This window comes from Miscanthus floridulus, chromosome 19 (assembly GCF_019320115.1).
Source record: "Miscanthus floridulus cultivar M001 chromosome 19, ASM1932011v1, whole genome shotgun sequence".
Taxonomy (NCBI): Eukaryota; Viridiplantae; Streptophyta; class Magnoliopsida; order Poales; family Poaceae; genus Miscanthus; species Miscanthus floridulus.
The window spans coordinates 87,304,332-87,326,074 of record NC_089598.1 but is presented as its reverse complement, the minus strand read 5'-3'; the positions used below and the strand labels follow the sequence as shown (position 1 = coordinate 87,326,074).

General features: G+C 45.3%; 3 protein-coding genes across 4 annotated transcripts; all 3 read left to right on the top strand.

Annotated features, from left to right (window-relative positions):
* The first annotated feature begins 1,770 nt into the window (after positions 1-1,770).
* LOC136527350 (nudix hydrolase 2-like) lies at positions 1,771-5,635 on the top strand. 2 transcript variants are annotated; one of them, XM_066520054.1, is made up of 9 exons: positions 1,771-2,179; positions 3,062-3,282; positions 3,746-3,811; positions 4,116-4,253; positions 4,429-4,506; positions 4,597-4,647; positions 4,755-4,789; positions 5,119-5,227; positions 5,357-5,635. In XM_066520054.1, the coding sequence occupies exons 1-9, from the start codon at positions 1,987-1,989 to the stop codon at positions 5,552-5,554; spliced, it is 1,089 nt and encodes a 362-aa protein (XP_066376151.1). In that variant the 5' UTR covers positions 1,771-1,986; the 3' UTR covers positions 5,555-5,635. The 2 variants fall into 2 exon arrangements, with proteins under 2 accessions (XP_066376151.1, XP_066376149.1); XM_066520052.1 differs by having other exon boundaries at positions 1,772-2,179; positions 3,053-3,282.
* Positions 5,636-10,863: 5,228 nt separating this feature from the next.
* Positions 10,864-13,873, top strand: LOC136529002 (nuclear intron maturase 4, mitochondrial-like). The gene is made up of 2 exons (XM_066522021.1): positions 10,864-11,034; positions 11,141-13,873. The coding sequence occupies exons 1-2, from the start codon at positions 10,956-10,958 to the stop codon at positions 13,495-13,497; spliced, it is 2,436 nt and encodes an 811-aa protein (XP_066378118.1). The 5' UTR covers positions 10,864-10,955; the 3' UTR covers positions 13,498-13,873.
* A 4,363-nt stretch (positions 13,874-18,236) lies between these two features.
* Positions 18,237-21,246, top strand: LOC136528976 (nuclear intron maturase 4, mitochondrial-like). Its single transcript, XM_066521988.1, has 2 exons — positions 18,237-18,407; positions 18,514-21,246. Exons 1-2 carry the CDS (start codon positions 18,329-18,331, stop codon positions 20,868-20,870), a joined length of 2,436 nt encoding a protein of 811 aa, XP_066378085.1. The 5' UTR covers positions 18,237-18,328; the 3' UTR covers positions 20,871-21,246.
* The last annotated feature ends 497 nt before the right edge of the window (positions 21,247-21,743 follow it).

Below are 21,743 nucleotides of genomic sequence, written 5' to 3'. Positions count from 1 at the left end.
CCACTACGCTGATGGTGACGCCGTCCGGGTCATTTCGAATGGAAATTGTTCGTTTACTGCAGTGCAGCAGTGCTGACCGACCGAAGGAGCGAATCTCTGCGAATGGATTGGGTTGGCAGGCGGGAATGACGCAGGCCGACGGACCGGACGAGCGGTTGGAAGAAGGATTCGACAGCGTGTCACACGACAGTCGACACATATAATAAGGTCTTGTTTAGTTTCTTACCCTAAAATTTACTAATTATTCCATCGAATCGAACGTTTGACATATGCATAGAGTATTAAATATAGATTAAAAATAACTAATTATACAGTTTACGACTAATTTGCGAGACGAATCTTTTAAGCCTAATTAGTCCATGATTTGACAATGCGGTGCTACCGTAACACATGCGCTAATGGCGGATTAATTAAGCTTAATAAATTCGTCTCGCGGATTACTGACGGATTCTATAATTTATTTATTTTATTAATATCCAAACACCATGCAACACCCCTATGTGATACTCAATATAATACCTCAAAATTTTGGGGCCTGGATTTAAACAAATCTATCTGACGAGAGTTGTTGGACGTCCAGTCAGCCAAGCTTGCACTCACACGTAAGACTAGCTGTACTATGCACGTAGCCTTCCGCTGTCACATGTGCGTACACCGGGTGGCTGGCCGCCAATGGCTATCCCTATACGCGTAGCCTAAGTGGGGAAGTCGGCTCTGCTCGGCTCGATGAATCTCAGTTGAAAAATACTGTTTTGACTAAAATATTATTAGAGAAAAATATTATTCCGGTTAAAAAAAAACTGAACAAACCAGATATGGAGTAAGTTGAACGGGGCCATTGCCTAGTGGGCAATAGTAGCCTACGCGTAGCCAAGCTTGCACTCACACGTAAGACTAGCTATACTATGTTGAGGAAAATCAAATCGTTCGATAGCGATGAAATTTATAATCGCTACTGAAAATTATAGATTCCCCTCCCTTTAATGCTATGAATTTAGATTTTTTATCACCTAGTAAATGTCATTGCTGTGATTTTTCATACAGAACTTGAAAGTCCAGCAAGTTTTGTACCCTTTTTACCGGCGCAGCGCACCTGCCCAAGCCGCGCGCGATCCCGCGGCGAAATGGCCAGATCACGCACCCCAGGAGGCAGGAGCGGCCAGCCACGCACCCAGCGAGGCAGCAGCCGTGCGGCTGCGCCGGAGCGACGTCGCTTGCCTGCCCAGCCCCGGAGCACACGCAGTCACGCTCGGACGCTCGGTCCCAGACCACCGTCGCCGTCAGGCTACAGCGTCACAGGCACGCAGATACCATTCGGATACCACATTTTAATAAATATTTAATAATTAAAAATATCAATTAATTAACCAATCAATATTATATTTATATAAACAATATCATAAAATATAAAATTATATAAAATAATTTATATCAACAAATAAATAAACTAAAGTATTAAAATAATCTAAAACAACAAATATATTAGGTTTAAACTAAATTAGAAAAATACGAAAATTAATTTAATCTTTATGTATCCTTTATAATTTTAAATTAATACTAAAAGTTATTTATAGATACACTATTAAATGGTCCCAATGCATCCTTAGTAACAATAAAATTAAATAATTAGTTACTGTTATGGATAGAAAACTTTTAAATAGGTTGATGATACCTTGTTTTCGAATATATCCATTTAGTTACCACATTAAAAACAGATAAACGGACATCTTTGTTACAGGTTTTAGCGGATACGGATATCTATTTCCAGTTTCCATCCTTAGCCTCCTCCTCGGCCAGTTCATCATCGCTTGCTCGTCGTCGTACCAGCCGCCCTTCCCACCACCCTCCTGAGCCTTGACCGCGCCGCTTTCTGTTCTCTTGCCAGCTTGCTTCCTGCCGGTGCCACCGGCAGGCGGACCTCCATCCCCACCTGCCCCTCCTCCCTTCCTCCCAAAATAAAAGCGGGAGGGGGATGCGCTGAGCCGGATGGCGGCCCACTCGCTCTCGCTCTCCCTCCCCGCCATCGTCACGCGCTCGCGTGTGCCCCTCGCGCTTCGCCGCCACCACCTCCTCCTCCCGCACCGCCGCGTCGCCGCCCGGGACCAGGCCCGCCGAGGCCTCGCCTCCGCCTCCGCCTCCGCCGCAGCCCCATCCCGGGCGCGGCCCCTCGGCTACGGAGGTGCGTATATACATACATACGTTCTCAACCCAGCATCCGTCGTGTGCTCCCTAGCCTCGCCGCAGGCCAAGCCCAGCAAATCCGGACGCCCGACGCGTCGCGTCTGGTAGCATTTCGAGGGATTAAGTCGATCCCCGATTCTGCGACGATCGATCCGTCGGTACCTTCTTCCTCTCTCTGTCTTTGCGAGAAGGCGCGCTGCGCGTCGAATCATCGATGTGGGAGTTGATCTTACATGCGCGTCCTGCTCATCCAGCCGAATCCCGAGTCTGATGCTCACCAACTTCTCTGAATTCGCACGCGAATTGGAAAGAGTGGAATGAGTGTACCGGTGTATGGTACGGGTGAGCAGACGTGGGCCGTCCCAGTGGCGGATGCGATTGAAGTGGGCCTGGTCTCTTCTTCTTCCTCTCCTTCTCCATTTTTCTTCTTTCCTCCGTCTCTTCTTGTCCCACATGGCCACATCCTCCCCATATTTCTATTGATGCACCAGCTGTAGGGGAGCCCAGCCCCCTGTAGATCCGCCCCTGGCCGTGCCCATTCCCATGTTCTCGGATACGGCGGGTTTTTTTAGATCTAGCACAAGGAATCAAACAGGGATGGTGGATGGATGGACGAAAAGGTGACTACGATGCATAGTGAAAGGGAGGACACGGGGACAGTTTAGTGGCCCTAGTCCTTTCCCACCCATCCTCAATTAGCTCCGTCTTGTCAAATTCGTTTTGGACGTGGTACGGGGCTTTAGGAGCCGGAATCGTGATCACTGTTCACACCTTGGAGTCTGCGTGGCTGGTTGTGCTTATCAGCTCATGCTATATAAATGTGTGTTTTCGCACAAATTCAGTCTCTGAGTTTATTTTTTCTGAAATTTAGTTGGTGCAGGGAGAAGGCCTAGTGGTGGACTGGACCATAGAGCCATGTCAAGTTCCACGAATTCAACAGTGGCCGCGGAGGTGTATGTGGCTGAGAAGAGTGGGGATATTGAGCCGCTACCTTTTGTGCATGACAAACATGGAGGAGTCATCATTGAGATGACGACTCCGATGGACCCTGGAGTGTTTTCAGCTTCCTTGAAAGCAGCTCTGGCGAAATGGAGGAAGCAGGTGATCCCCCTCACCATCAATGTTATGTATCCTGTCATGCTGAGATGGCTTGTCAGAAAAATGCTATCGGCCTCTAATTTGATATAAGTGCATGCCATTTAAATATCCCAACATTTAAATTTTGAACTGTGGACAATTTACTGCAAAGATCCTGGAAGCACCTTTATACGGTAGGATTGGTAGGTGAAAAAAATTGGTACCACGCATAATGACTATTTTAAAGGTTTAAGTACACTGTAATATCTTCTATGAACCTTGAGGAGCCATCAACCATATTCAAGGCATGTGATATAGACATGCGGAGATTACTGTACTTGCACATTATTATTACCAATTCTAGTTATTCATGGGTACCTCAAGAAGGAGAGATGAGGTTGCAAATGCATAGCCTGCACTTACTTGTCATTGAAATAGGATTTTATGTAAGAGCTTTACATTTATTACTGTTCTTTCCTCATTGTAGGGAATAAGAGGTGTCTGGATCAAATTGCCCATCACCCTTTCCAACCTTATTCCACCAGTTGTAGAGGTAATTAAACTCACCTTTTCCATGTTTATACTAGTGTAACTAGTTTCTTGATGTAACTTGTATATTTCAAAGTGAAGTATTTTATTACACTATTTGAATGACCTGAATTCAATTTTTGTTTTGTTTTGATAGTAGTTGGGAACGGCAACGCTCACAGTTTGCTAACTATGTCTTTTCGATGACCTTTTGTCTTTTCAAGAGAAATAGTTGGAAATGATCATACTGTGTAGTATAGTCTAACAGTATGGAAGGATTCATATTGAATTTGTCTCTGAAAAATGTTTTTACCTCATTGTGTATGTAGGAAGGTTTCTGGTACCATCATGCAGAGGAAACTTACTTGATGCTTGCATACTGGCTTCCAAATACAACACATACACTACCAGTAAACGCAACCCACCGCGTTGGTGTTGGAGCTTTTATAATGAATGACAAGAGAGAGGTAAAAAATGAATGTGATAATTTTTAGGATTTAGCTTGTTATTGTTCTGTTACCTCCTTTACGAACTCTAAAGCATATATCAATCGTTATGAATTATGACACAGGACATTCTGTTAGGCATTATCCATAGATAAAGCTTTTATCCTCCATACCCTGAAATTCTTATTTTTTGCAGATCTTGGCTGTGCAAGAAAAGAGTGGTGTGCTTCGAGGCCTAGGTGTGTGGAAATTTCCAACTGGTGTAGTTGAACCGGTAAATTCTGCACTGAATATGTAGATATAATAAGTATATTCTTTACCAACTTGTCCTATTATAATTCACAAGATATTGGTATATATACAGGGGGAAGATATTAATGTTGGAGCCGTAAGAGAAGTAAAAGAAGAGACAGGGGTATGTACTAGTGTGAACAGAAGCCCAAGTTGTTTCCAATAGACTAGTTTGATTAAATGCTGCCATTGGTTGCTCATTCTTTTTTTGCTTTCTGGATCATATCTCAGATTGATGCAGAATTTGTTGAAGTCCTGGGCTTCAGGTAACGACTGGATTCTAGTCCCAGTTCTTCCTATATTTATCTAGTACTGATTTACCAACTATCTTGTCACACTTGGCTTTATTGCCCATTTGCGGAATATACCAACAACACCAAAAAAAGAGATGTATTGTGCAACAAAATATGTGCAGACATTTTTAATTCATAGCTAGAGAACCAAAAAAAGAAAAAAAATGGCAGTGTTTTCCATTTTTGTTCATTATGAATTTTTCCTAAGACCTGTTTTCCTTTCTTTTTTTTCATTCTCTTGACTCAATCTATTGTGATGACAGTGTTTAGTTTGAAATAAAACATCTCTCCATCATTTGCAGGCAGAGCCACAAATCGTTTTTTGATAAATCGGATCTATTTTTCGTGTGCCTGCTACGACCACTTTCATATGACATTACGAAGCAAGACTCGGAAATAGAGGCATGCCAGGTACTTGGAACCAACATTTTAATGTTTATTTCAAACAGAAAACCCCCATAATATTAAAAGTTTACTTCAGTCCTTCCAACTCAAGCACCATTTGACCAAATGCTTTGATACTGCACTTCTCCATTGCAGTGGATGCCAATAGAGGAATTTGCAGCGCAACCATTTCTCCAGAAACATGAGCTTGTGAAGTATATCCTCGAAGTAGGCCTGGCTAAAGTTGACAAGGAATATGCAGGGTTTTCGCCAATCTCCATAAAATCAGCATTTACAGACAAATTGTCCTTATTTTACATGAACCGGAGGGACCTCGACAGGGCCTCAGGATAGAGTAATATGTAATGAGACAGTGAATTCAAGATAGTGAAATTTCACTTTTGGTATGTGAAAGCGAGCTAAGTCCTTCATACTTGGTTATTTTGTTCACAAATTGGTAGCTTGGGGCATCGGGCACTTGTAATTTTTGACCATATGTCGTCTGCTATACGTCTGTGTGTCAAAACAGTATCGCAATCCAAAAGTACAGCTGAAACTGTTGTACTTATGGACAGTGGCGGAGCTAGATAGGGGTCCCATGGACCACCTTTTAATTTTGGCCCAAGACTACTACCCAATACGTACTAATTTTAGCAGATGCAACTTCCGGACTCACTAGATAGGGGATGTATGCGAGCGTTCGTCTTGCTGGCCGCCTAATAGTCAAGACGTTTAACTGCACGAGTCCCAACGAACTAAGTTCACAACGTCCACGCCACCCTTCGTCTTTGTCGTCACGGCAGCAGCAGAGGCGAGCAGTGCTGCAGCACCATTAAGGTCGTAGGCATAGGGTATGCATCGCACTACGTAGAAAGGGAGGGCGGTTTGGGCGGTTTTGCCAGCCGCTTCTACGAAAAAGTGGCTAAAAATCACTGATTTGTAGGAGTGGTTTATAGTCCGTCTCTACAAATCTGATTTTTAAGGGCGGCTGGATATTGAGTCGCCCCTACAAATCAATTTTCAGAAACTACGAAAAAGAGGTAAAAAAATAGCAATTTTTTTTTAACCGAGGAGGTCCCCACCGGCAGCCACACACCCTCACTGATTTGTAGGGCCGGATTCCAGTCCGTCTCTACAAATCTAATTTGTAGGGGCAGCTGGATATTGAGCCGCCCCTACAAATCAATTTTTAGAAACCACGAAAAAGAGGCAAAAAAATAGCAATTTTTTTTAACCGAGGAGGTCTCCACCGGCAGCCACACACCCTCACTCTATGGTTGCAGCATTTTTTCACGATTTTTGCACACTTTGCGTCGGTCGAGATTCGAACCAGCGACCTCTCTCGCGCGCCATCTCCTCTACCACTACACCTCACATTCACTTGTATCCATAATCCATTTTGATTCCTCATGTATTATACAAAACTGAGCATAAATTGATTGTTGAGGTCCTAAACTAATTCAAATGAAAAAGTTGTCAACTACAAAGTTTTATAAGTTTTCGAGATCTACAACTTTCATTTTGGTAGTTTCTCCATCCGAGGTCACTTATAAAATTTGAATTTGAAATAATATAAATTCGAACGTAGTTTTCCATGACAAGATGGTTTCAAATGAGAAAGTTATCAAGTATAAAGTTTCATAACTTTTCAATATCTACTACTTTCATTTTTCTGTTTGTCCATCCGAGGTCGTTTAAAAAATTCAAATTTCAAATTTTTGGAAATTCAAACGTAGTTTTTCTTGACAAGATGATTTCAAATCAAAAAGTTGTCAACTACAAAGTTTCATAACTTATCGAGATCTACAACTTTTATTTTGGTTGTTTCTCCATCCGAGGTCATTTACAAAATTTAAATTTCAAATTTTAGAAATTCAAACGTAATTTCCTTTGACAAGATGATTTCAAACTAAAAAGTTGTCAACTATAGAGTTTCATAACTTTCCGAGATCTACAACTTCTATTTTGATCATTTATTCATCCGACATAGTGGTAGTAACATTGTTCACAAATGTTACATATCCCTCTTATTGTTTATGAAACTATAAGAGAGATATATAAATTTTGTGAACAATGTTATTACCACTTTATCGGATGAAGAAATGACCAAAATAAAACTTATAGATCTTGATAAGTTCTGCAACTTCTATGTTCATGATTTTTTCATCTGAAATCAATTAGTGTTCCAAAATAACGTTTGGCCTTCTCTATGTGCTCCTCTAAATATTATTCATCTTTTGTCCCTCTCTTTTTTTTCTATTTTTGGGCTGTCGTTGTTTTTTGGGGAAATTTTGACTTTTTATTTTATTTTTTGATATTTTTTCTTTACTTAGGAGCACAAAAGAAGTAACCACATAAAATATGAGCTGAAACAAGTGAAAGACGTGGCCTGTGGAATTTTTAGAAAACTTGCTCAAAATCGACAAAAATTTTGTGACCACGAAAAGAGGATCTTGTGACCACTTTTTGACCAATCTAAAATTTCTGAACCCCGAGAGAGCTGGGGATGGACGGATCCGAAATTTTTTTTGATCGATTTTGATATATGGAACGTCGAAATCGGAGTTCGTATGCGAAAACTAGACCAGTTTTAATAATTGGCTCGAAATTAGAGGACAAAACGGGAACCATAGTTTCAAACAGTATTTTCAAGTAGTAAATGATCTCAACTGAAAAAGTTATCAACCACGAAGTTTCATAACTTATCGAGATCTACAACTTTCATTTTGATTGTTTCTTCGTCCGAGGTCGTTTACAAAATTTAAATTTTAGTGCTTACTTTTTAATATTCGACGTCCATTTGTAGAGGCACTTCATCGTTGAGCCGACCCTATAAATCAATTTATAGGGGCGGCTGGATATTGAGCCGCCCCTACAAATCAATTTGTAGGGGCGGCTGGATATCCAGCCGTCCCTACAAATCAGGCCATTTGTAGGGGCGGCTGATAACACCGCCCGCCCCTACAAATTCATTTGTAAGGGTGGCTCATTTGGCAACCATTTGTAAGGGCAGCTCTATCAACAGCCGCCCCTACAAAAAAAAATTCATCCCATTGCTAAAAAAACGTTTTTTACGTAGTGTCGATCTATGACCAGTTGCCCTATGTATTTGTGTTTCCCTTATTTCTTGTTCTCATCTCTTTAGATTTTCTATTTAACTTTAGTTTAAACATTTTAGTGCATCTGGAATGGTAAATTAAAGCCTTGCACAACTCTCTTGTAGATTTGTTGAATATAATTAAAGAGGAGTGGAGATATATTACAGTTCCTTTTAAAAAAATATGCATAAAAAGAAGGTCGAATGGTTTCAAGGGCCTAAAAAGCAACATATAATAAATACTTACCTATTGATGATACATTACAGTGGTTAAAAAAACTATTTTGCAATAGACCATCCGAGACTAAAATCCTAGCTACGCCACTGCTTATGGATTTGTATTTGTTCAGTCCATAGGCCTTGTTTAGTTGGCGAAATGGTACTGTAGCACTTTTGTTGTTATTTGACAATTAGTGTCCAATCATAGTCTAATTAGGCTTAAAAGATTCGTCTCGTGAATTTCGTCTAAACTGTGTAATTAGTTTTATTTTTTATTTATATTTAATGCTTCATGCATGCGTCTAAAGATTTGATGTGACGGAGAATCTTGAAAAATTTTGCAAAATTTTGGAAACTAACACTACCTAATAAAACGTTGGTTTCCTTTATATATAGAGAAACGCTGAAGTGCTTTTGTTCCGGGGGGGTGTTTTTTGATAAACTTTTGTTCTAAGCCTGTTCGCTTGCTCGTATACAATCGTGGAGATTATAAGTTGGAACAGTATTTTTCTCTCATACTAAACCAGGCAGCAGTAAATAATTCACGATCGTTTACGATGAAACAAATAGGCTGCTAGATGTTCGGATGCTTCTGTTAGATTTCTCTTCCTCTCTCTTTAGGAAAGACAACAAAAGTTGTGCCTCGATTTTTATTTATCTTTCTCTCTCTTCCTGCTCAAACATCAGTATTTTCGTTATGCTTTTATGGAAATGGGATCCGGAAAAAAAAATATAAAAACGCTGGATAGACTTAACACAGGAGGTTTTTCAGCCTGTTCGCTTGGTCGTACTTGGCTTATAAGTCATGGCTTATCAGCCAACGAACAGTATTTTTCTCTCACCAAACCAGCCAACAATACTTTCAGCCATGGCTTATAAGCCAAACCAGCCCAAACGAATAGGGCGTTTTGTTTGGTTTTGTGTTGAACCGGTGGATGCAACTCTCGTTTTAAAATTCGGTGTGGCTAGCGTTTGGATGCCCGTGCAACCCACCCCTGTCCGTACTCGCCCCGCCCAACGCACGCACTCCGCCCTCGTCTCTTGTGCCTGCCGATCCTTCTCCTAACCCCTCTCTCTCCGCGCGGGTGGCACTCGGGAGCCGAGATGAGCGGCTGAGGACGAGCACGCCCCGACCACTGCACCCTTGTTCGCCGGCCCCCCCGTGCCCCCAGCTCGCCCTCATTCGAACAATATAAAACACTTGCAACATGAAAAAACATTTGAATGCAATATATGTCTGAAAATAGATGAAACATTTAGAACATGCACTTTCAACGTATGTGTGAAACACGTGAAACATCCAAATAAAACACTTACAACTTGCAACATGAAACCACTTGATGCAACATCAGAACGAAACAGCTGAAACATTAAGAACATATTGTTGCAACATATGTGTGAAACATATACAATATCCGGATAAAAAACGATTGCAACATATGGCTAAAAACAGATGAAACATTTTGAACAAACGCTTGCAACACGCCTCTAAAACACTTGCAACATCTTCCGATCTACTTTTGCAATATTAAAATAAAATAATTGCAACATATATCTGAAAACTTTAAACATACATGCAATGCAACATAGCGGCGGGGATGGTCAGGGCCGGTCGATTCTAGCCTCGGGGTGGGAGCCGGCGGCGAGCTGTGGTGCGTGAGCACCACCAGCACTAGCCGCGCTCGTGGGTGCCTTTGGCTCGACTAGGGAAGACCTGAGGCGCCACAACACATGCGCCCCAGCGGCCATGGCGGGGTCAGCAGCGCGCAACAACGATGGGGACGGACGAACGGCGAGGGAGCAAGTGGCGCAGATGACTGGGACAAGGCGCACATGCGCCCGGCGATGGGACGCGGGGCGGTTGGGTGAAGGGCACGGCACGGCAGCCGACGAGCGCACGACAGGGTGGAGTGGAGCGGGCGGATGTGCGTCCACACAGTCACGCCGAGACGAACGGATGAGCGAATAAGCGCAGTGGATATATTCTTTTTAAGACAGCGGATGAGTGGATGATGATGAGCCATATCCGAATGGAACGCACGTAGCCAAGCATTATTGTTTAAAATTTTGATTGTAATTAATTAATTAATTTTGTAATCAGACTATGGTTACAAGATTTTAGGTTTTACTTTTGTTGACGTCGCTGACTCGGGAAAAAAATTGAGTGGGGCCCATAACACAGCGTGAACACCCACCGTGGTGATTCGTGGGCCGCGGCCTCGTAGGTCTTCTGGCGTTGTGGTCCCTGATTGCTACAGAAGGGTCCTAGAGGGTTAGGCCCCACCAGCTTGATAAACGGGCCGAGGCGGCGAGGCCCGCGCGGCCGATTCATCCCTGCGGATAACAATGCCGACAGCGCCGTCGTCTCCACTGCGGCGCCGCGCACACCACCTGTTCGACGGAATACCCCACTAGACCAGGGCCAGGACGCCTGACGCCATGTCCTTCTTGGGGTCCGGTCGCGGCCGCCTGCTCCGGGCGCTCTCCAGGCGATGCACGCAGCGGCCTCAACGGCAAGGTGCCTCCATTTCTCCCTCATACCAACTCCGCCCCCGGGCCCCGGCGTCGAAACGCTGCGGAGTGCTGACGCCTCTGTGTTTTTTCCCGTTTGTTCCTGGATCCAGGAGACTATGCCGCGTGCTTCCGGCGGTACAGATCGCATCACTCCTCGGTCGATGGAGTTGAGGACGCGGCGGAGCAAGCCGTCGAACCGCCGCCGGTGTCTCTGGCGAAGAGCCTGGCTTCTCTCGCCGAGGAGTCGGCCGTGGCCGTCCAGAGGCAGAGGAAGCCCCTCACGCGGATGGAGCGGAAGCGACTGGTGGAGCTCCGCATCAAGAAGAGGATCAAGGAGCAGTACCTCAACGGCAAGTTCTACGGCCTCATGGATAAGGTGGTGGCGAATGCTGCGACGCTGGAGGATGCGTACGACATTGTGCGTCTGAATTCGAACGTTGACCTAGCGTCCGCAAAGGATGATGTCTGCTTTGTCACGCTGGCAGAGGAGCTGAGGAGCGGGGCGTTTGATGTCCGAGCAAACACTTTCTCGGTGGTGGCGAAGAGAAAACGAGGAGGACACCTTGTTCTTCCTAGGCTGAAGTTGAAAGTGGTTCAGGAAGCGATAAGGGTGGTGCTTGAGGTTGTCTACAGGCCTCATTTCTCAAAGATATCACATGGCTGTCGCAGTGGGCGAGGATATCACTCAGCTCTCAGGTTCATATCTGATGAAATCGGGGTTCCAGATTGGTGCTTTACTGTCCCGTTGCACAAGGAGGTTGATAGCAATGTGACCTCTAAGCTTATTTCGCTAATACAGGAGAAGATCGATGACACACTGTTAGTTGCATTCATGCAAAATATGTTTGATGCCAAGGTGATCAATTTGGTATTTGGTGTGTACCCCAAGGGTCATGGGCTGCCTCAAGAAGGAGTACTTGCACCAATCCTGATGAACATATATCTTGACAGTTTTGACCATGAGGTATTCAGGATTTGCTTGAAACATGAAGGCCTTGGTTTAGAGGCAACAAATGTTTCAGAAGACCGTGGGTCAAATTTGCGGTGCTGGTTTCGGAGTCAACTGAAGGGCAGGGGTGAAAACAGTGAAGATCAAACAGATTGCCAGACAAAGATAAAGCTATATGCTTGTAGATATATGGATGAGATTTTTGTCGCAGTTTCTGGATCCAGAGATGTCGCGGAAGATATGAAATCTGAAATGGTTGCTTACTTAAACAAATCACTTTACTTGGAAGTTGACGATAAAATTCATCTTGTGCCAATCAAAAGGAACCCACGGGGCTTACAGTTTGCTGGTTTTGTGGTCAGAGTAGAAACGAAGGAAAATGCTAAACTGAAAGCTGTGCATAAGCTGAAGGAGAAGATTCGTTTGTTTGCTTCTCAGAAGCAAGAGATTTGGGACACTATGAATCTTAGAATAGGAAAGAAGTGGTTGGCATATGGCTTGAGAAGAATAAAAGAGAGTGAGATCAAGTCGCTTGGCCTTAGCACCCCTTTGCTGGATCACATTGCACAATTTAGGAAAGAGGGAATGAAGACAGATCACTGGTTCAAAACTTTGCTAAAGGTATGGATGCAGGATGTCAATGCCAAAAATGAGCTAAATGAGGATATTCTCTTATCAAAATACATTGCTGAACCGGCACTGACGCAAGAACTTAGGGATGCATTCTACAACTTTCAGAAGCAAGCTAAAGATTACATTTCATCAGAGACTGCTGCAACGGAAGCATTATTGTCCAATTTGAAGAGTGAGGAATCAACTAGTACCTGCACTGATGGCAGTGTTGTTAAAATTCATGCACCTCTTAGCTATATTCAGAAGTGCCTTCATCGCTATGGTATAATTAATCTCGAAGGTTTCCCTAGGCATGTTTCAGCCCTTGTCTTGCAAGATGATGAGTTAATAGTAAGTTGGTTTGCAGGAATAGTTCATCGTTGGATAATATGGTTTTCTGAAGTTGACAATTTTAAAGAACTTCAGCTTATGTTTGTGGAATGTGTCAGAAAATCCTGCATCAGGACACTATCTGCGAAGTATAGGATGTATGAAAAACTTACAGAAAAGCGGTTTGAACTTGATGATCATGGCATTCCAATGGTGGAGGATTTTGAGGCAATAATTAAGCCTTTAGAATCTAGTTATTCTGTGGCTTCTACTGATGAAGCTTTGGCGTATAGCATTTCTGGAAGCGGTTTAGTTGTGCTAACACTGTCAAGAGTTAGAGTCCCTACTCGACAATTCAACTGCTTTGTTATGGGCTGCCAATCTGCATCACCAAGTATGTATGTGCTTCATGTGAAGGAGAAACAACGTTTCCCTGGATGGAGGACAGGTTTCTCGTCATCAATCGATGGGATTTTGGATGGTAAACGAATTGGATTGTGCACCCAGCATATTAAAGATATATATCTGGGACACATCTCCCTTCAATCAGTTGATTTTGGTTCCCTGATTAGATGACTCAATGATATGGTACCTGCGATTTTCTAATAGTTGAAGGCTTTGTACTGAGTACTGACTCACATGATAGTATGTTCAGTAGTTGTAAATCTAAACATGGTTATACAATCATAGTATATTTTGTAGACACAGCTTGAGTGGTATGCTTGTGGACTATTTCAAATAGAAATTAGCCTACAATTTGAAGTTGCTCCTTTTCAGTGAATGGTTCAGACTTGTGTGTCTGTGCGTGCGTGCGTGTGAGGAAGTGGTCTCTCTGGTCTCTCCCCTGTAACTTATTCTCTCTTCTTAATGAAATTACACGCAGGTCTCCTGTGTCGTCCGAGAAGAAAAAAAATCTAAAATGTGCTTGGCACTAGGTGAAGGTGAACCATGGGTGGTGCTAAGCACTGCCTAGGTAGACTAGATGGCCATTAGCATTAGGTGCTAGGCATTGTTTGTCTAGGTGGTTTAGGTGGCTACTTTGATTTTTTTTCTTTTCTTGAACGCTTAGGTGAAATGTGTCTTGTTGCATTAATTGGAAGAAAACGGTCCAATTACATGCCAAGTCCATGGCTGGGGCTAATCTCTTCAGTGGCAACTTTAATTGTATCAGTGTTTCTAGAAGTTGTAGCTGTAAGCCCTGTTTCCCAGGCACATTTAGTGTATTTAAGTTTTTAGTTAATCTATGTCATTAAGTCCTTAGGTAGCTCAAGAGTTGTGCGGGTACCCAGGCAGCTATTCTGTCTAGTTAAAGCTCTAGTGAGCTGTATGTAATCAATGCAGTACTTATCCTCTATATATTGCAATGCAGTCGCCTGGGAGAGTAGCCCTGACTGATTATTTCTCTGTTACCTCCAACAATTGGTATCAGAGAGTAGGTTAGACACCTTCTCACCTTCTCATCTTCTCCATGACGTCAACCTCCTCTGAGCGCCGGGCTAGGAAGACCAAGGGAGCCACTGAGGGCGAGCTGGGCGACCCCTCTGGCAGGGCTGCGCGCCTGAAGGCAGCAGAGGAGGCGGCGGCGCTGGCTATCGACGCGGCACAGCAGGCTGCAGCAGCCGCGGAGGCGGCGGCCAGGACAGCGCAGGAGCTGCGGGCGGAGATAGCAGCAGAGAAGGGAGATGAGGAGGAGGAGGAGGAAGAAGAAGAGGAGGACCGGAGGAACCGGCGGCCGCGGACTCCGCCGCGGGACAGGCGCCGTTCGTAGTCACCACTGCGTGACCGAAGGCGTCGTGGCGGCGGTCGCTATGAGTCGCCGCAAGGCAGGGTGGTCTACCGCGATTCCGGCAGCGGCACATCATGGCCAATGCTGGACAAGACAAATTATTATGAGTGGAGCCAGACGATGAAGCTCAGGATGCAGGTGCGCGACCTCTGGGAAGCTGTCGAAGGAGGCCCAGTGCAGATTCGCGACGACAGGCGAGCTCTGGAGGTGATCGTCGCTGCTGTGCCCAAGGAGTTGGGGCTCCCGCTCCTCGACAAGGCGACGCCAAAAGAGGCATGGGATGCCATCGCTGCGACTCGTATCGGTGTGGACAGGGTCCGCCGAGCGACGTTGCAGCGACTGCGTCGGGAGTGGGAGAACATTGACGTCAAGCCTGGCGAGCCGGTGGAGGATTTTGCCCTGCGGCTGTCAACTCTGCACCAGCAGCTGGTGCTTCATGGAGACAGGGACATCGATGAGGCGCGTGTCGTGGAAAAGTTTCTGCGCACGGTGCCGACCAAGTACGCGCAGATCGTCGTCGCCATTGAGCAGTTCCTCGACTTCGAGGCGCTCACGCTTGAAGAGGTGACAGGAAGGCTCAAGGCGGTGGATGACCGTGAAGCGCAAGCTGTGACAGAGCCGGTGTCCATCAACGGCAAGCTGCTGTACACTGAGGAGCAGTGGCGTGCGCGTTTGAGGAAGGAGAAGAAAGGCGCAGAAGAAGCTGGCGGTTCTGGTTTCAAGAACCAGCGCGGCGGTGGCGGAGGACGCAGCCGCGGAGGTGGACGCAGACGGGGCAGAGGTGCTGGCCGTGGCGGCAGACGTGGAGAAGGCAATGGCGCCGGCCGTGTTGGCCCCAACACGTGCCTCAACTGCCATCAGGAAGGGCATTGGGCGCGTGAATGTCCCCAGCCGCACCGTGATGGAACAGAGCGCGGCGGCGGGGGAGGAAATCGTGGTGAACGCGGCGGCGGAAACCGTGGAGGAGGCCGTGGCGGCGGTAACCAAGCTGGGCAGCAAGGAGGACATGAAGGGCGTGCCCAGTTTGCTGAGTGTGAGGAAGATGCAGCTCTGTTTCTGTCTCACGGCTTCATTGAGATGGAACAGAGCACGCCGGAGCTCAACTATACAGCGCAGCGCGTTGAGTTCTTTGAGCCACGTGCGCGTGCCTATCTGGGAGCAGATGATGAAGAGATGGCTGGCGGCTGGTACCTTGATTCAGGCGCAACACACCACATGACTGGGCGGCGTGACCTGTTTTCAGACCTGAATACGGACGTTCGAGGCACGGTTCGGTTCGGGGACCCACTGCTTATGGATTTGTATTTGTTCAGTCCATAGGCCTTGTTTAGTTGGCGAAATGGTACTGTAGCACTTTTGTTGTTATTTGACAATTAGTGTCCAATCATAGTCTAATTAGGCTTAAAAGATTCGTCTCGTGAATTTCGTCTAAACTGTGTAATTAGTTTTATTTTTTATTTATATTTAATGCTTCATGCATGCGTCTAAAGATTTGATGTGACGGAGAATCTTGAAAAATTTTGCAAAATTTTGGAAACTAACACTACCTAATAAAACGTTGGTTTCCTTTATATATAGAGAAACGCTGAAGTGCTTTTGTTCCGGGGGGGTGTTTTTTGATAAACTTTTGTTCTAAGCCTGTTCGCTTGCTCGTATACAATCGTGGAGATTATAAGTTGGAACAGTATTTTTCTCTCATACTAAACCAGGCAGCAGTAAATAATTCACGATCGTTTACGATGAAACAAATAGGCTGCTAGATGTTCGGATGCTTCTGTTAGATTTCTCTTCCTCTCTCTTTAGGAAAGACAACAAAAGTTGTGCCTCGATTTTTATTTATCTTTCTCTCTCTTCCTGCTCAAACATCAGTATTTTCGTTATGCTTTTATGGAAATGGGATCCGGAAAAAAAAATATAAAAACGCTGGATAGACTTAACACAGGAGGTTTTTCAGCCTGTTCGCTTGGTCGTACTTGGCTTATAAGTCATGGCTTATCAGCCAACGAACAGTATTTTTCTCTCACCAAACCAGCCAACAATACTTTCAGCCATGGCTTATAAGCCAAACCAGCCCAAACGAATAGGGCGTTTTGTTTGGTTTTGTGTTGAACCGGTGGATGCAACTCTCGTTTTAAAATTCGGTGTGGCTAGCGTTTGGATGCCCGTGCAACCCACCCCTGTCCGTACTCGCCCCGCCCAACGCACGCACTCCGCCCTCGTCTCTTGTGCCTGCCGATCCTTCTCCTAACCCCTCTCTCTCCGCGCGGGTGGCACTCGGGAGCCGAGATGAGCGGCTGAGGACGAGCACGCCCCGACCACTGCACCCTTGTTCGCCGGCCCCCCCGTGCCCCCAGCTCGCCCTCATTCGAACAATATAAAACACTTGCAACATGAAAAAACATTTGAATGCAATATATGTCTGAAAATAGATGAAACATTTAGAACATGCACTTTCAACGTATGTGTGAAACACGTGAAACATCCAAATAAAACACTTACAACTTGCAACATGAAACCACTTGATGCAACATCAGAACGAAACAGCTGAAACATTAAGAACATATTGTTGCAACATATGTGTGAAACATATACAATATCCGGATAAAAAACGATTGCAACATATGGCTAAAAACAGATGAAACATTTTGAACAAACGCTTGCAACACGCCTCTAAAACACTTGCAACATCTTCCGATCTACTTTTGCAATATTAAAATAAAATAATTGCAACATATATCTGAAAACTTTAAACATACATGCAATGCAACATAGCGGCGGGGATGGTCAGGGCCGGTCGATTCTAGCCTCGGGGTGGGAGCCGGCGGCGAGCTGTGGTGCGTGAGCACCACCAGCACTAGCCGCGCTCGTGGGTGCCTTTGGCTCGACTAGGGAAGACCTGAGGCGCCACAACACATGCGCCCCAGCGGCCATGGCGGGGTCAGCAGCGCGCAACAACGATGGGGACGGACGAACGGCGAGGGAGCAAGTGGCGCAGATGACTGGGACAAGGCGCACATGCGCCCGGCGATGGGACGCGGGGCGGTTGGGTGAAGGGCACGGCACGGCAGCCGACGAGCGCACGACAGGGTGGAGTGGAGCGGGCGGATGTGCGTCCACACAGTCACGCCGAGACGAACGGATGAGCGAATAAGCGCAGTGGATATATTCTTTTTAAGACAGCGGATGAGTGGATGATGATGAGCCATATCCGAATGGAACGCACGTAGCCAAGCATTATTGTTTAAAATTTTGATTGTAATTAATTAATTAATTTTGTAATCAGACTATGGTTACAAGATTTTAGGTTTTACTTTTGTTGACGTCGCTGACTCGGGAAAAAAATTGAGTGGGGCCCATAACACAGCGTGAACACCCACCGTGGTGATTCGTGGGCCGCGGCCTCGTAGGTCTTCTGGCGTTGTGGTCCCTGATTGCTACAGAAGGGTCCTAGAGGGTTAGGCCCCACCAGCTTGATAAACGGGCCGAGGCGGCGAGGCCCGCGCGGCCGATTCATCCCTGCGGATAACAATGCCGACAGCGCCGTCGTCTCCACTGCGGCGCCGCGCACACCACCTGTTCGACGGAATACCCCACTAGACCAGGGCCAGGACGCCTGACGCCATGTCCTTCTTGGGGTCCGGTCGCGGCCGCCTGCTCCGGGCGCTCTCCAGGCGATGCACGCAGCGGCCTCAACGGCAAGGTGCCTCCATTTCTCCCTCATACCAACTCCGCCCCCGGGCCCCGGCGTCGAAACGCTGCGGAGTGCTGACGCCTCTGTGTTTTTTCCCGTTTGTTCCTGGATCCAGGAGACTATGCCGCGTGCTTCCGGCGGTACAGATCGCATCACTCCTCGGTCGATGGAGTTGAGGACGCGGCGGAGCAAGCCGTCGAACCGCCGCCGGTGTCTCTGGCGAAGAGCCTGGCTTCTCTCGCCGAGGAGTCGGCCGTGGCCGTCCAGAGGCAGAGGAAGCCCCTCACGCGGATGGAGCGGAAGCGACTGGTGGAGCTCCGCATCAAGAAGAGGATCAAGGAGCAGTACCTCAACGGCAAGTTCTACGGCCTCATGGATAAGGTGGTGGCGAATGCTGCGACGCTGGAGGATGCGTACGACATTGTGCGTCTGAATTCGAACGTTGACCTAGCGTCCGCAAAGGATGATGTCTGCTTTGTCACGCTGGCAGAGGAGCTGAGGAGCGGGGCGTTTGATGTCCGAGCAAACACTTTCTCGGTGGTGGCGAAGAGAAAACGAGGAGGACACCTTGTTCTTCCTAGGCTGAAGTTGAAAGTGGTTCAGGAAGCGATAAGGGTGGTGCTTGAGGTTGTCTACAGGCCTCATTTCTCAAAGATATCACATGGCTGTCGCAGTGGGCGAGGATATCACTCAGCTCTCAGGTTCATATCTGATGAAATCGGGGTTCCAGATTGGTGCTTTACTGTCCCGTTGCACAAGGAGGTTGATAGCAATGTGACCTCTAAGCTTATTTCGCTAATACAGGAGAAGATCGATGACACACTGTTAGTTGCATTCATGCAAAATATGTTTGATGCCAAGGTGATCAATTTGGTATTTGGTGTGTACCCCAAGGGTCATGGGCTGCCTCAAGAAGGAGTACTTGCACCAATCCTGATGAACATATATCTTGACAGTTTTGACCATGAGGTATTCAGGATTTGCTTGAAACATGAAGGCCTTGGTTTAGAGGCAACAAATGTTTCAGAAGACCGTGGGTCAAATTTGCGGTGCTGGTTTCGGAGTCAACTGAAGGGCAGGGGTGAAAACAGTGAAGATCAAACAGATTGCCAGACAAAGATAAAGCTATATGCTTGTAGATATATGGATGAGATTTTTGTCGCAGTTTCTGGATCCAGAGATGTCGCGGAAGATATGAAATCTGAAATGGTTGCTTACTTAAACAAATCACTTTACTTGGAAGTTGACGATAAAATTCATCTTGTGCCAATCAAAAGGAACCCACGGGGCTTACAGTTTGCTGGTTTTGTGGTCAGAGTAGAAACGAAGGAAAATGCTAAACTGAAAGCTGTGCATAAGCTGAAGGAGAAGATTCGTTTGTTTGCTTCTCAGAAGCAAGAGATTTGGGACACTATGAATCTTAGAATAGGAAAGAAGTGGTTGGCATATGGCTTGAGAAGAATAAAAGAGAGTGAGATCAAGTCGCTTGGCCTTAGCACCCCTTTGCTGGATCACATTGCACAATTTAGGAAAGAGGGAATGAAGACAGATCACTGGTTCAAAACTTTGCTAAAGGTATGGATGCAGGATGTCAATGCCAAAAATGAGCTAAATGAGGATATTCTCTTATCAAAATACATTGCTGAACCGGCACTGACGCAAGAACTTAGGGATGCATTCTACAACTTTCAGAAGCAAGCTAAAGATTACATTTCATCAGAGACTGCTGCAACGGAAGCATTATTGTCCAATTTGAAGAGTGAGGAATCAACTAGTACCTGCACTGATGGCAGTGTTGTTAAAATTCATGCACCTCTTAGCTATATTCAGAAGTGCCTTCATCGCTATGGTATAATTAATCTCGAAGGTTTCCCTAGGCATGTTTCAGCCCTTGTCTTGCAAGATGATGAGTTAATAGTAAGTTGGTTTGCAGGAATAGTTCATCGTTGGATAATATGGTTTTCTGAAGTTGACAATTTTAAAGAACTTCAGCTTATGTTTGTGGAATGTGTCAGAAAATCCTGCATCAGGACACTATCTGCGAAGTATAGGATGTATGAAAAACTTACAGAAAAGCGGTTTGAACTTGATGATCATGGCATTCCAATGGTGGAGGATTTTGAGGCAATAATTAAGCCTTTAGAATCTAGTTATTCTGTGGCTTCTACTGATGAAGCTTTGGCGTATAGCATTTCTGGAAGCGGTTTAGTTGTGCTAACACTGTCAAGAGTTAGAGTCCCTACTCGACAATTCAACTGCTTTGTTATGGGCTGCCAATCTGCATCACCAAGTATGTATGTGCTTCATGTGAAGGAGAAACAACGTTTCCCTGGATGGAGGACAGGTTTCTCGTCATCAATCGATGGGATTTTGGATGGTAAACGAATTGGATTGTGCACCCAGCATATTAAAGATATATATCTGGGACACATCTCCCTTCAATCAGTTGATTTTGGTTCCCTGATTAGATGACTCAATGATATGGTACCTGCGATTTTCTAATAGTTGAAGGCTTTGTACTGAGTACTGACTCACATGATAGTATGTTCAGTAGTTGTAAATCTAAACATGGTTATACAATCATAGTATATTTTGTAGACACAGCTTGAGTGGTATGCTTGTGGACTATTTCAAATAGAAATTAGCCTACAATTTGAAGTTGCTCCTTTTCAGTGAATGGTTCAGACTTGTGTGTCTGTGCGTGCGTGCGTGTGAGGAAGTGGTCTCTCTGGTCTCTCCCCTGTAACTTATTCTCTCTTCTTAATGAAATTACACGCAGGTCTCCTGTGTCGTCCGAGAAGAAAAAAAATCTAAAATGTGCTTGGCACTAGGTGAAGGTGAACCATGGGTGGTGCTAAGCACTGCCTAGGTAGACTAGATGGCCATTAGCATTAGGTGCTAGGCATTGTTTGTCTAGGTGGTTTAGGTGGCTACTTTGATTTTTTTTCTTTTCTTGAACGCTTAGGTGAAATGTGTCTTGTTGCATTAATTGGAAGAAAACGGTCCAATTACATGCCAAGTCCATGGCTGGGGCTAATCTCTTCAGTGGCAACTTTAATTGTATCAGTGTTTCTAGAAGTTGTAGCTGTAAGCCCTGTTTCCCAGGCACATTTAGTGTATTTAAGTTTTTAGTTAATCTATGTCATTAAGTCCTTAGGTAGCTCAAGAGTTGTGCGGGTACCCAGGCAGCTATTCTGTCTAGTTAAAGCTCTAGTGAGCTGTATGTAATCAATGCAGTACTTATCCTCTATATATTGCAATGCAGTCGCCTGGGAGAGTAGCCCTGACTGATTATTTCTCTGTTACCTCCAACAATTGGTATCAGAGAGTAGGTTAGACACCTTC

Excerpts from the sequence above, each read along its gene's own strand:
- LOC136527350 (XM_066520052.1), top strand. The coding sequence starts at position 1,987 with ATGGCGGCCCACTCGCTCTCGCTCTCCCTCCCCGCCATCGTCACGCGC. Across the intron at positions 3,283-3,745 it reads TGGCGAAATGGAGGAAGCAG|GGAATAAGAGGTGTCTGGAT; the intron begins GTGATCCCCCTC and ends TCCTCATTGTAG. Across the intron at positions 4,790-5,118 it reads GTTGAAGTCCTGGGCTTCAG|GCAGAGCCACAAATCGTTTT; the intron begins GTAACGACTGGA and ends CATCATTTGCAG.
- LOC136529002 (XM_066522021.1), top strand. The coding sequence starts at position 10,956 with ATGTCCTTCTTGGGGTCCGGTCGCGGCCGCCTGCTCCGGGCGCTCTCC. Across the intron at positions 11,035-11,140 it reads GCAGCGGCCTCAACGGCAAG|GAGACTATGCCGCGTGCTTC; the intron begins GTGCCTCCATTT and ends TCCTGGATCCAG.
- LOC136528976 (XM_066521988.1), top strand. The coding sequence starts at position 18,329 with ATGTCCTTCTTGGGGTCCGGTCGCGGCCGCCTGCTCCGGGCGCTCTCC. Across the intron at positions 18,408-18,513 it reads GCAGCGGCCTCAACGGCAAG|GAGACTATGCCGCGTGCTTC; the intron begins GTGCCTCCATTT and ends TCCTGGATCCAG.